General features: G+C 35.8%; 1 protein-coding gene across 1 annotated transcript in view; it reads left to right on the top strand.

Annotated features, from left to right (window-relative positions):
- The first annotated feature begins 1,399 nt into the window (after positions 1-1,399).
- LOC150097855 (inositol 1,4,5-triphosphate receptor associated 2-like) overlaps positions 1,400-13,763 on the top strand; it is a 189,834-nt gene continuing 177,470 nt past the window's right edge. The window contains exon 1 of the mRNA XM_090406610.1: positions 1,400-1,558. Coding sequence (XP_090262736.1) covers positions 1,400-1,558 — 159 coding nt within the window. The remainder of the gene's footprint in view (positions 1,559-13,763) is intronic.

The raw sequence follows: 13,763 nt of genomic DNA, 5'->3' as shown, positions 1-13,763 counted from the left end.
AGAGGCGGCAATATACAATTTTTTTTTAATTTTTATTTGGTGTATCCGGCCTTATTTATTTTATTATTGATCATTCTAAGAATTTTTTGTTTTTATGATAAAAATTTTGTTTCTTAAAAATGAACTTATGAACTGTGCCTTGGCGGCGGTGCTCCCTCATAGCGGCGCCCACATGCTCTGCATGCCCACTTCTGCCGGCCCTGTGCAAAGGCATTTGACAAAATACCGCGTGGAACTCTTTTACACAAATTAAAACAAATCGAGATGGATATGACACTGTTATGGGGATATGATGTGGCTGCTGGACAGATATCAAAAATGATATGTGGACAAGTAGAATCAAGGCAAAAACTGACTAGTGGTGTACCACAAGTCCCTTGCTGGGACCACTACTGTTTAATTTGTTCATGAATGATATAGGACAGGGGTGGGGAACCCTTGGCATGCCAACGACTGTTTTCCTGCACACAACCCAGACCTCACCTTAAAAATAATTAAATAAATAAATACACATCCAATATCTTCTGATAGGTTTTCATTGCATCATACATGAGGAGACTTTATGTGCAAAAGCTGGCCTAAAGGAACTTCAAGAAGTGATGCAAACAGTGACCAAGGTTGTTAATTACATTTCTGCACTTGCTTTGATTAAAAGACAATGCCAGTATCTATTGAATGTGGTGGATTTGGTGTACAAAGGACTAATAATGTACAACAATGTTCATTGGCTTAGTCGAGGTCTTGTTATGAAACGATTTGTTGAATACCTGGATGAGATAAAACTTTTTTTTGACTAATCAACAAATGTCTTATAAAGAAATGTATATGACTGTAGATTTGTAAACTGATGTTTTTTTTGCAGATTTTTGCAAACATTTAAATGACTTGAACCTTAAACTACAGGGCTCTGGTAATACTCTTGATATTATATTTGATGACATGAAGCCATTTGAAATGAAACTAGGAGTTTTTAAGAGGGATATAGACATTGAGAGATTCTCATACACATTAGTTTCCCCTTCTCTTTAATGTTAACGGCGATTTCACAAAAAAGTTCAAATAATGTTACACACACAAAGTTTCTGCATGTTCGAAAACTTCTCTTAATCAAATAGGTTAGGATAAACTGGGTGGAATTTTGAGGGGAAAATTATATTCATGTAACCTTGGTGCAGATGTGTGATTTGAATCTTAGGATCTGCCTGTAAATGAAATTTAAGAAAAGTTGAAATACCTACTTGAGTTTTGATTTTGATTGTTACTGATACAGCAAGAATGAATATAATTTTCCCCTCTTTTATTTTATAAAAAATAAAATAAAAAAAGCAGCAGGTTACTGATTCAATTTCTTTTAATTATTTTTAATATTATCTGTTTTCTTTTCTTTCTCATTCTATATATGTATGGATATTTATATTTAAAATCTCATTGCTTTCCCTTACCCTTATATACCTGTTATCCAGAAAGAAGAGAAAATTCTTTATCTGTGTCAAGTAATCATCTCATCAAAAACCTTATTAATGAAGAGAATACTGACAAAGCCATCCAGGATCTGGGGGTATACATATATATTATCTTATTCAAATATTTCAAATTCAGTCTTTAATTTATATTAAATTGCTATTTTATTTTGATTTTCCCAAGAGTCTATTGCGCTGTTTTGCTTTATATAGATCAGTCTGTAGTAGGAAGGTTGTGTTATCAAAACAGGCTACGTAATCATAAGAATTTTTTTTTGTTTATATGTTCCAGTTGATATGATACAGTGCTCTATAAATATTTTCAATTTTTACTTAGTAGCTGTGTGACTTAGATCAAAATCGTGAATGTTTCAGCTTTTGGCTTACACACTTGAATACCTCAATAATGTAAGATCACAAAAACTAAAAAAAGCTGTATATTCACTTTTTATTAATAAATTAAAATTCCTCAGCTAGAACTGCTGCTTAAATATGTTTATTAAATAACTTAAGGAATTTACAACGTACAAAGGATATAAATTAAACTTTAATCTATATTTCCAATATTTCGGCAGTGTCATGTTGCCATCTTCACAGGAACTTAAAATAAAGACACGTGCATGCAGGCACTACACACAGTAAATGAGGACGAAGCAGGAAGCAATTGTTTCTCCTAAAAGTCCTGATGGTGTCCCCCTAGCCGGCTATGTAGGTATTCTTGGTCGTTGGGCTGAAGGTCTTCTGATGTAAGTCTCCCAAATTTGGGACAGTCTCATGCAAACAAATTTGTTGAGGTTTGGCACGTTTCTTATGGTTGAGGCTGATTCCATGAATAGCTTTTCAAATTTGAATTTACTACAGTGTATTACCGTGGCTTTCTTCCACCATATTCTGTGGCGTGTATCCAGAGCATGGTCTGCAAGACCAGAGTGGCTGTACTGGTTAAACCGGATGTAGTCCTTGTGTTCTGAAATTCTGATATTTGCTGTCCTGCCTGTTTGGCCAAAGTAGGACAGCTTACAACTGCAAGGCACCTGGTACACACCAGGTAGGTCTAGGGAAAGTGGTTGGGATTTAGTAAGCTGTCCTACTTTGGCCAAACAGGCAGGACAGCAAATATCAGAATTTCAGAACACAAGGACTACATCCGGTTTAACCAGTACAGCCACTCTGGTCTTGCAGACCATGCTCTGGATACATGCCACAGAATATGGTGGAAGAAAGCCACAGTAATACACTGTAGTAAATTCAAATTTGAAAGGCTATTCATGGAATCAGCCTCAACCCTAAGAAACGTGCCAAACCTCAACAAATTTGGTTGCATGAGACTGTCCCAAATTTGGGAGACTTACATCAGAAGACCTTCAGCCCAATGGCCAAGAATTCCTACATAGCTCGCTAGGGGGCACCATTAGGACTTTTAGGAGAAACAATAGCTTCCTGCTTCATCCTCATTTACTGTGTGTAGTGCCTGCATGTACGTGTCTTTATTTTAAGTTCCTGTGAAGATGGCAACATGACGTTGCCGAAATATTGGAAATATAGATTAAAGTTTAATTTAATTTATATCCTCTGTATGTTGTAAATTCCTTAAGTTATTTAATAAGCATGTTTAACCAACATCTAAGCCTTTCTACGAGAATTGCTGCTTAAATATAATATAACAATGTTTTCTTTTATTTGAGAGGGAGGGCGGTGATAGCTAATGAATCAATATGCAGGTTGCCAAAAGGAATAATGTACAGTTTGTGAACTTATTGCCTGAGTGTCATGGATAGAAAAATATGTACAATGCTGATAGACTGCACTTAAATGAATTCAGAGTTAGGTGCCTAGAGAGGGCTTTATTCACTGAGAGTGTGGAAGTGCAAAGTCAGGAAAACTAAAGAAATTAGGGTGAATGCAGGAGAATTTATGTGAAGCTAATGAGTGTGTGAATGAAACAAAAAATGCAGAATCTAGATTCTCGTGCAACAATATAGAATTGGGTAGTAAATCCAGGATGTAAAGGTGGTTGGAACCTAAGGGAATGATACACTTTCTATATACTAATGCCAGAAGCATCAAAAACAAGACAGAGGAGTTTCTGGCATTGGGTAGTGCAACTTTGCCAAAAATTACAGGCATAGTGAGTGCCTGTAATTTTTGGCTACCAGCAGATGACGTACGACATGGATAAAATATGATAGATGTATTATTATCAGGGAGGATTGAGTAAACAAGAAATAGAGGGGAGGATACTGCTGATGAGGGCAACTTGAGTAATTATTATGGGGGACTTCAACTTTGGAGACATGAATGGGAAAGATTAGATGGCAGGAAGGAAATGGAATTTATACACTTACTGAGATATAATTACTTGAAGCAGAATGTGATGGAGGGGACTTGGGATATGAGAGTGTTGGAGCTTGTTATAGGATCAGAAGACCTGTCCAGGGGTCATGTGAGGGTATCCCTCTATAATTTCTAAATTTGTTTGTTGTTGTTCTTCAGCTATCATCAGAAATACCCCACCTCTTGTTCTGTTCCCTCTATCCTACCTAAAAATACATTACTCTTTACATTTTATCCATGTAATTATATCATTTTTCTGTCAACCAGTTCTCACTGATGCTTATAAATTTTGGTCAAGTCAAGGACCAGTGCCAAAAATTCCTGTCCCTTATTTCTATTACTTCTGGAATTCTTGTAAGTGCATTTGAACATACTCTTGGACCCACCTATCTTTGAGTAACATTACCTACCCATTCAAATTGTATTCAGTATTGCATAATCATTTCTGTACACACTCATTTATTCCAGGGTTGGCTAGACATGCTTGATTGCATCTAATCGATTATCTCTAGTTTCCCTGGTTTTGCACTTTCAAATTCTAAATAAATGACACTTTCTCCAAAAACATCTTAACTCCCAAACTATTCAAATATAGTCCATTAGACGTATATAATATATAGTGTCATGAGTTGAACGTAATGATGGATTTGAGCTGTGCTAACAAAAAGTGTTTTTAATTAGTGTATAGTGTGGCTTTTTATTGCAAATTGTGCTGCATTTTTTCAGTTTGGATAGAAGTGTCCTTCAGTGGTGGTGTTGAAATTTTTTTTTGTATATATTGTGTTTTGCTACTTGTTTGTTCATACTTCTTATGCCACTGAAAATGGCATCCATAAAGAAACACAGAAGGCTTCTGTATGAAAATCTGGCACTGCCTTGGCTTTTTTGCAGTAGATGCGTTATGAAAATTGCTATATGTATGTACCGAAAAATGTGAAGGATTTGTGGACTATTTGGGTAAACGAGAAGGAAAGTGTTAACATATGTATATGAAAAGTATGTTGATAGATTAGAGCAATTAGAAATGAGAGCAAGCATTGGGACCATAATAGAAGAGCTTAGAGAGGAGTTAGTGAAAACGAAAAGCAAAATGAAATATCTGAAAGTGGATATTAAACATCTAAGGAAGAGACTGACTGATGATAATGAGAAGGAGGAAGTTAGTATTATGAAGAAAAGAGTCAAAGGATAATTGTATGGGGACTTGATCATTAGAGGTATAATTACAAATAAAGTGCACAAAACATGCTTTCCTGGTGGAACAATAAAGCAAATAACTGATGCATTGCAGAAAAGGAAAGACCAGGTCAAAATTAGTGGTAGTCGTGGGCAGAAATTACTTAGTTGGGGAAAAAAAGAATGTTGATAGAGACTTTGGGAAGTTGTTGCAGCAGGTAAAGAATAATGATGTTGTTGGAAAAGTCGTTACCATGTTGCCCAGATATCAGAATAGTGTATTGAGAAGGAGAGCAGAGATAATAAATACTAAGATGGCTTTCAATTGGATTCCATTTGTAAATATGTGGAGTGAATTTGAAGGGAAGTTAGAATCGTTTTAAATCAGATGGATTACATTTGAATGGGTTTGGTATTGGGCATGTAGGAAGAATATTGTTTTCTTAGCAGTCACAGAGTCAAGAAGTTAATGTAGTAAATGGATTGTATGACAATAAGAAGATGGATAAAAGGGTGAAGATGTCGTTGCAGCAGCACAGGATGACAGAATGCATAAAGGTGAGAATGAGATGGGTAGGAAAGGAAATCAAAGTCAGGATCAGGGAAACTGGAGTTGTCAGATTGAAAAAAGAGAGTAGTGTGGTATAGCAGCTAGAATAGAGAATATTGGTGCTAATAGAATGGCCTCAAACTCACAGGGATTGTTATGTTTGTACACAAATGTAAGGAGTATACAAAACAAGAGAGCTGAGTTTCTTGCACTAATTGAGTCAGTATGCCCAAAGATAATTGTAATAAGTGAAACTTGGTTGTCTGAGGAGGATGCGATGTTGGGAATAGAAATAGGAGGATATATAATTTTCCAGAAGGATAGAAATGTGAAAAGAGGAAGGGGAGTGCTGTTAATGATAGCAGAGGAATTGTGTCTGCAAAGTGTGGAAGTTGATAGTACATGCACAGATTTTGAATCTGTGTGGCGTGAAATTGAAATAAACAGGTTGGTGTATCTAACAGATAGCTATTATAGGCCAGGGAATGCAGAGAACAGTGATTGTGAAATATTCAAGCAAATTAGTTGGGCATGAAAAAAAATATGATCCTGATGGGAGACTTTAATGAGAGGAATATAGAATGGAAGGAGGTGATAGTGTATGGGAACAAGAACAGCTAATGTGTTGAATTGCTGAGGAATAAATATCTCAAGTAGCATGTGACAGAAGCAATTAGAGGCTTTAATGATTTGAATTTGGTGATAACTATACAAGATGTAGTTGTAAATGAGGTATTGACACTGCTGCCAGTTGGTGAGAGTGATAATGAGGTACTTGTTTGAGAAGTGATGAACCAAGAAGATGGTTACTACCAAAAATGATATATGTTGATATGAAGATTTTGAATCTGTGTGGCATGAAATTGAAATAAACAGGTTGGTGTATCTAACAGATAGCTATTATAGGCCAGGGAATGCAGAGAACAGTGATTGTGAAATATTCAAGCAAATTAGTTGGGCATGAAAAAAAATATGATCCTGATGGGAGACTTTAATGAGAGGAATATAGAATGGAAGGAGGTGATAGTGTATGGGAACAAGAACAGCTAATGTGTTGAATTGCTGAGGAATAAATATCTCAAGTAGCATGTGACAGAAGCAATTAGAGGCTTTAATGATTTGAATTTGGTGATATATTCAAGCAAATTAGTTGGGCATGAAAAAAAATATGAATTTTTTTTCAAAAATATGATACATGAATTTGAAATATTCAAGCAAATTAGTTGGGCATGAAAAAAAATATGATCCTGATGGGAGACTTTAATGAGAGGAATATAGAATGGAAGGAGGTGATAGTGTATGGGAACAAGAACAGCTAATGTGTTGAATTGCTGAGGAATAAATATCTCAAGTAGCATGTGACAGAAGCAATTAGAGGCTTTAATGATTTGAATTTGGTGATAACTATACAAGATGTAGTTGTAAATGAGGTATTGACACTGCTGCCAGTTGGTGAGAGTGATAATGAGGTACTTGTTTGAGAAGTGATGAACCAAGAAGATGGTTACTACCAAAAATGGATATATGTTGATGTATAAAGCAGATGATTATAGGAAGCTCTGTAATCAGTTATCATCAGACATTGGTAGGTGAACTGAGTAAAATCAAGCAAGCTGTGCTGGAAAAGAAAATGTTAATGAGCAGGTACAAGACAATTGGTGGTGATTGGAAACATGAAGAGTATAAAGAGCAGCCTAGAAAGGTGACAAGTATGGTAAAGAAAAAAAAAAAAGTGCAGTATGAGAGGAGATTGGCTGGTCAGGCCAAGGTTAACTCAACAGTATGTTTCTGTTATATGGCAAGCAAGAGAAAGAATAATTGTAGCAGGTTGACACTGGTGGATAGTCGTGGCAGCAGAATAACATTTGTGAAAGATATAGTGGAATTATTGAACAAGCACTTTATCAGTGTATATCATACTGATATAAATGATGTAGTGCAATATGTAGAAGAGAGGCAAGTATTAGGAAAATTGGAAGTGAAAGAATCAGAGGTGTAGCATATGTTGGTTGGGTTAGATGTTAATACAGCTGTAGAAATGGATGACATATTATTATTATTATTAACACCTCCAGGGAGTCCAAAGACTCATCGAGGGAGGGCACCTACTCTACAGCTCTGTCTCCACCACTCAATCCACCAACTACAACGAAGCACAACTACCATCACCATCTACCACCCATCATCACCACCACCAGTATTTTCACAGACAATCACAAACATCCATGCCCATGGCAGGATTCAAACCCGCAGCCTTTTGGCTGGAGAGCGGATATACTGACCACTCGGCCAACCAGGCCGTCATATCACCACAATGTGCACTGCAATTGGCTATGCAATGCACATTCCTGAACAATGGCAAAATAGTACCACTCCATAAACATGACTCTAGGACAGAAGTCTAAAACTACAGACGAGTCTGCATAACTGCAGTTGTGGTCAAAGTGTTGGAGAGATTGGTAAGGCATAGAATACAGCCAGGATTGGGTTGATGGATAGAGCATTCTTTATGATGGTCAGCATGAATTTGTAACTTGTCAATGCCATTTTAGTAATTAATTTGCATTTTATAATAATAAGGTGATGATGATGTGGTTAGATAAGGGAGAATCATATACAGTGATATTCTTTGACTTTGAAAGTGTTTGATAGATTTTTTATTTTAACAGCCTATTTTTCTACCCACTGCAGGGTGAAGGCCCCTCCCATTGTGGGAGATTTGAGTCTACTACTCCCATGGTGATCCAGTCCATATTGGGAGAAGACAATCACAAACATCCATACCTACATGAGATTTGAACCCGCAACCTCTTGGCTGGAAAGCGGATATGCTAACCACTCGGCCAACCAGGCTGGTGTTTGATAGATTACCATATTATAAATAGGTGTGCAAGCTGCATAGGATGGGAATAGATAGTATATTGGTTTAGATGGATTGGAAATTGCCTTTCTAAACGATACTAGCAGGTTGTGAATGATGGAGCGATGTCTGTAAAAAGGCAGGTAACCAGTGGGGTTTCCCAGTGTTCTGTTCTTGGGCCCCTGCTGTTTATCTTTTTTGTAAACAATATACCATGTGGACTGACTGGGGATCTTTAGTTGTTTGCTGATGATGTGAAGTTGAGAAGAATTATGAGTAACACTGCTGATATTAATTCCCTTCAGGAAAAGTTTAATAGACTTTTTACTTGGACAAGGGAATGGGGTCATAGTTTTAATATCAATAAGTGCAAGGTGTTGCATTTTGGAGTGCAGAAATATCAAAGGTGCTGTACTGCAGGAAGTGGATGAGATTAGAGATTTGGGGGTGATAATTGACAGGAGACTGAAGTGTGGAGGACATATTGCTAGTGTTTCAAAGGCTGCACATTGTGGTGCTGCTATGATAAGAGGTACTCTAAGATATAGGGATAAGGAAGTGGTTGTGCCACTGTGTGCAGCACTGGTGAGACCATCCTTTGATTATTGTGCACAGATTTATCACCTGGTTTTCACTGTGATGTGGAAACATTGGAGAAGGTTTGGAGATGAGTGGCTTAGACAATATCAGGATTTTGGAATGCTGGGTATGGAGAGAGGTGAGGTTGAAAAAATGTGGATTGCACAGTTTAGTGGATAGGAGGAAAAGAGGTGATATGATAGAGACTTTTAAGTTAATGAGAGAACTTTATCAGATTCATCGAGGTGAGATTATAAAAAGAGTAGACGGTGAGAGGGGAAGATCCAGAGATCATCCCTGGAAGTTATGTAAAAGTGTGGTGAAAGCAGGTAAGGAGTAGATTTTTTATATGGGGAATTGTCAGTGAATGGAACACATTACCAGAATGCATTGCTAATGCAAGGAGAGTTAAGGAGTTTAAGATTCTATATGATAAATATGTTGTCAGTTAAATGACCCTCCCACAATGAATCCTCTGACTCCATAGAGGATGTAATAATAATAATAAGTCCTTTTGTCCATAAAATTCACTCATTACATCTATAAACTGCACACTATTCCTTATTCATAATCTTTTCATTGACTCGTTAACAATCATGGCTCTTCTCAACTGAGAAGTGTCACCTGAGATTACCAGAGCTAATCTCAGGTGGTATGGTCACTTAAACAGAATGGGAAAGGAAAGATTAGCAAAACAAGTGTTGGAGAGATCTGATAATGTTGGAGTCTTGACGGGTAATAGATCGATTTGGAGGAAAATTGTAGATACGAAGTTAGTGATGATGTAAATTTTTCATGTAGTACTATCATATCTTGTACACCCCTTTAGAGTACATGTCAGGAATTTGATGATGATGATGAATCCCTTATATTTCTTGTATCTCTGAACCGAACATATTGGTAGAATTTTGAAGAAGTAGCACTTTATTCCCATATATATGCCTATCAACAAAATTTCTCATCTATTACCATCTACAAAAGACAAACTATCATTATCTGGTGTTTACCAGATACCTTGTGAATGTAATCTGACATACTTTGGACAGACAGGCCGTTCTGTGGAAAAAAGAATTAATGAACATCAGTATTATACTGAATACATGAAACTTCAAAAGTCTGGTCTGGCACAACATAGTATTGACACTAAATGCAGTATCTGGTGGGATTAAGCTCATCATCTCCATAGAAGCAGTTTTAAATATGAATACTTTTTCAAAGAAAGTTGCGAAGCCCTTTTACATCGGCCAAATCTGAATCAGAACAATTGCTTCTCTCTCCCAAAAGTTTACAGGTACCTTTAATGATTAGAGATTTTTATGGTAATTCCAAGTGGATTGAGATGGAAGCAGGATATCATCATGATGACCTCAAGCCATTTCACCTTTTCATAGTATTCCATTTTTTTTTTGTTTAATCAATTTTATTGATTGTTTACCCTTTTACCTGAAACACTGCATAAGCCACCCATTTTATCAGGTAAAAGTTTCAAGTGTTCTCTGCCAGGTTGGCAGGAAAAAGCCCCAGAGGAAGACCAAGATATATGTGTATTGATACAGTAAAAAGTCCCTGCCTCACTGGAGATCTCTCTCTTAATAATAATAATATTGATATTTTCTTTATATTTAAATATTGTGCACAAGAAATAAAAAACAATGTCATTTTTTACACTATATTTCTTACACTTCAAGTTTCTGTTCTAAATAACATAGTTGTCTCACTTAAATTAGTAAATATTGATTACCAAATTGATTATTGAGTAGTAATGTGTCACTAATAGAATTTCGCCAAACAGATTTGCATGTGCAGTTATCTGTTCTTGTATGTGAATAAGGAAAGATGGAGATTTTTATGAATAACTAATTACATGATAACTACGGTAATTAACTTTAATGAAATGAAAGTACAGAAATTTCGTACTGAAAGTAACAGTACATTATTAGTGTGTAGAAACAAGCAAATCAAAGTAATGGGAATAGAAGGTACATACAACAATCCCAATTAAAAACAGTTGCACATGCTAGAAATTAATATATTAATAAATAATATTAAAACTTATTTTGATGGTTACATAAAATGAGAATCGTCCAAACTTTTGGGAGAGAAAGGCAATCATTCTGATTCAGATTTGGCTGATGTAAAAGGGCTTTGCAACTTTCTTTGAAAAAGCATTCATATTTAAAACTGCTTCCATGAAGAAGATGAGCTTCATCAATCCAGATACTGTTAATTAATTATTTATAAAATGTCTTTTATAAAAATTAATTATAATTTTTATAAAAGACATAAATGGTGAGTATTAGTTAGGACTTACCTAAATTGAGAAAGTTTAATGCCAATGTAGTTAAAGATTTATGTGGCTTGCTAAACCAGATTTATCAGCCACTTTAAGTGAGTATCATTATTATTTCTTTATACTTTATAAGCATTCTTTATACAATCTTTCCAGAAGGAAAAAACTTTTGTGCAGGACTTTAGTGTAATGAGATTGGATAACAGACTAGTGAATTGGATCACTGACTGGCTGTCAGATAGGTATTAGAAATTTGTACTTAGCAGTGCAGTGTCCCGAAGGAGGAGGGTCATTAGTGGTGTGCCGCAGGGATCTGTGTTTTGGCTGTTGTTGTTCAATTTGTATATTAATGATATTGGAATTGGTTTAACTAGATATGCAGATGTTTGCAGTTGATGCAAAATTGGGGAGAGCAATGCATAGTCAAGCAGATCTTATGACCTTACAGGAGGACTTTAATTGATTGTATGAATGAGCAGGTAAATGGAAGTATCAGTTCAATATTGCAAAGTGTAAAATTTTAAAATTTGGTGAGCAGCAATGGGATGCTAAACATGCACTTGGTGGGGAAACTTTAAGGCAGGTATAGGAAATGAGAGATCTGGGAATAGTGGTGGACATGGACCTGAAATTTAGGGTGCCACAAGCAAGCTGTGAAGTTGTCACTTCGGATAATGGAAATGATGCAGAGAACCCTGACATACAGAAATGAAGAGGTTATGATTCCTTTATATATGTCCTCCTATGGATTATCGTGCACAGATTTTGTCACTGAGTTTTCATAGTGATTAGGATATATTACAAAGGGTCTAGAGAAGATTCACCAAGGTGATCAGTGGTATTTGGAATGTGGAGCATGAAAACAGATTGAAAGAATGTAAATTGCAAAGAGAGATATGATTGAGACATATAAGTTGGTCAGCAGTTGTTATCAGGTTGGCATAGAAGAAATTTTTCATAGAATCGGAGAGGGTAGAACCTGGAAGCTGTGTAAGAGGTGTGTGTGTGTGTGTGTGCAGAGGAATGATGAGAAATTTCTTTGCATGAAAGTAGTTGGTGAGAGGAATGCATTGCCTGAATATGTTGTGAATGTAGACACATTGAATCAGTTTAGCACGGTTGGATGATCTTTCTGTGTGATAGTGTGTATCTCTCTCTCGATGAGTCTCTTACCCTATGGAGGTCAGATGTTAACATAAATAATAACTCCACTGCATTCTGTGTTTTGTAGAGAGGGTGTACCTCACTAAATCAGATTTATCGAGCTCTTTATGTGAAATATATTCTTGATGTTCTTCAAAATGAATTTGTGTGGAATGGCCAATTTGTCCATAATAACATAGGTGGCAAGAACATTTGATCCTGCCCAGATGAGAGTGGAAGATTGTCTTTAAGAGAGAGATGAGGAAGGCATTAAATTTATTATCTGGATGGAAAGGGACTTTTAGGTTAGTCTGGTGAAGAAATCTTATTATATTTTTTTTTCTTCATATGAAAGACAAATCCTAGAAACTACTTTTTGAGGAGAATTAAGATGAAGCTCATAATTATTGATTATTTTATTGATAAATGTTGTCTTATCACCATTAGAGATGAGAGTAGCTCTGATACAGTTCATTGTTTGGAAAAAAATTAGTGGAAAACAAATTTTATGAGCTCTGTCAACTGAAGTTTTAACTACACCATATTTCTGACAGGGGTGATGATGTGAGTTAGCTTTAATGTATTTGCCTGTATGAGTTGGTTTTCTGTATACAGGTAACTGTGAACTGCCATTAGGTTGACACAAAATGAGTATATTGAGAAAAGGAAGACGGTTGTTATCTTTTACTTCTAATGTAAATTTGTTTCTTGGGTTTACTGAATTAATTTTCTCAAGAAATTCATGGAAATTGGAAGAAAAGTTCCATACTACAAAAACATCATCAACATATCTGTACCAAATTGATGGCTTAGGTGAACAAACTTGGAGAATATGTTGTTCAAAATGTTCCATCAAGTAATTTTATAGAGTAGGGAGAACCAATAGCTGTTCCTTGTTATCTGCTATATAATTTGGTTTGACAACTGAAGTATCCTGAATTAATGACAAAATCAAATAATTTTACAATATCAAATGGAAAATCATTATGTTGCAATTCAGTTGTATCTGTGAGAGGTATGTTTCTGAAAAGTGAGACACATGACAACTTATTACAAGATCTGTGGAGTGTATGTATGGTCTTGAAATCTATTGAATTGTTAATAAAAGATGCAGAGCTTCCTCTCAGACTTCATGGTCTTATTAAATTACATAAAGAAAATGTTCCATAGGACTCTAGTGAAATGCACAGGTTGTCCAACTTATAAATTCTCAAAATATCTATCTAATCTTCTCAATGCTTTTACAGTTTCTATGATTTTCTATGATAAAGCTTCTATGATTTTTCTTCCTAATGTTAAAGGACTATCAGATAAAATAGCAAGACTTCTTCACCAGATTGACCTTCAAGTCTCTGTTTCTCTCTCTCTTAT

This window comes from Typopeltis vanoorti, chromosome 16 (genome assembly GCF_054136105.1).
Source record: "Typopeltis vanoorti isolate ZY-2024b chromosome 16, IOZ_Tvanoo_1.0, whole genome shotgun sequence".
In the NCBI taxonomy this organism is placed as follows: Eukaryota; Metazoa; Arthropoda; class Arachnida; order Uropygi; family Thelyphonidae; genus Typopeltis; species Typopeltis vanoorti.
Note: the sequence above shows the minus strand (reverse complement) of the source record. Positions and strands in the feature narration are given on the sequence as shown.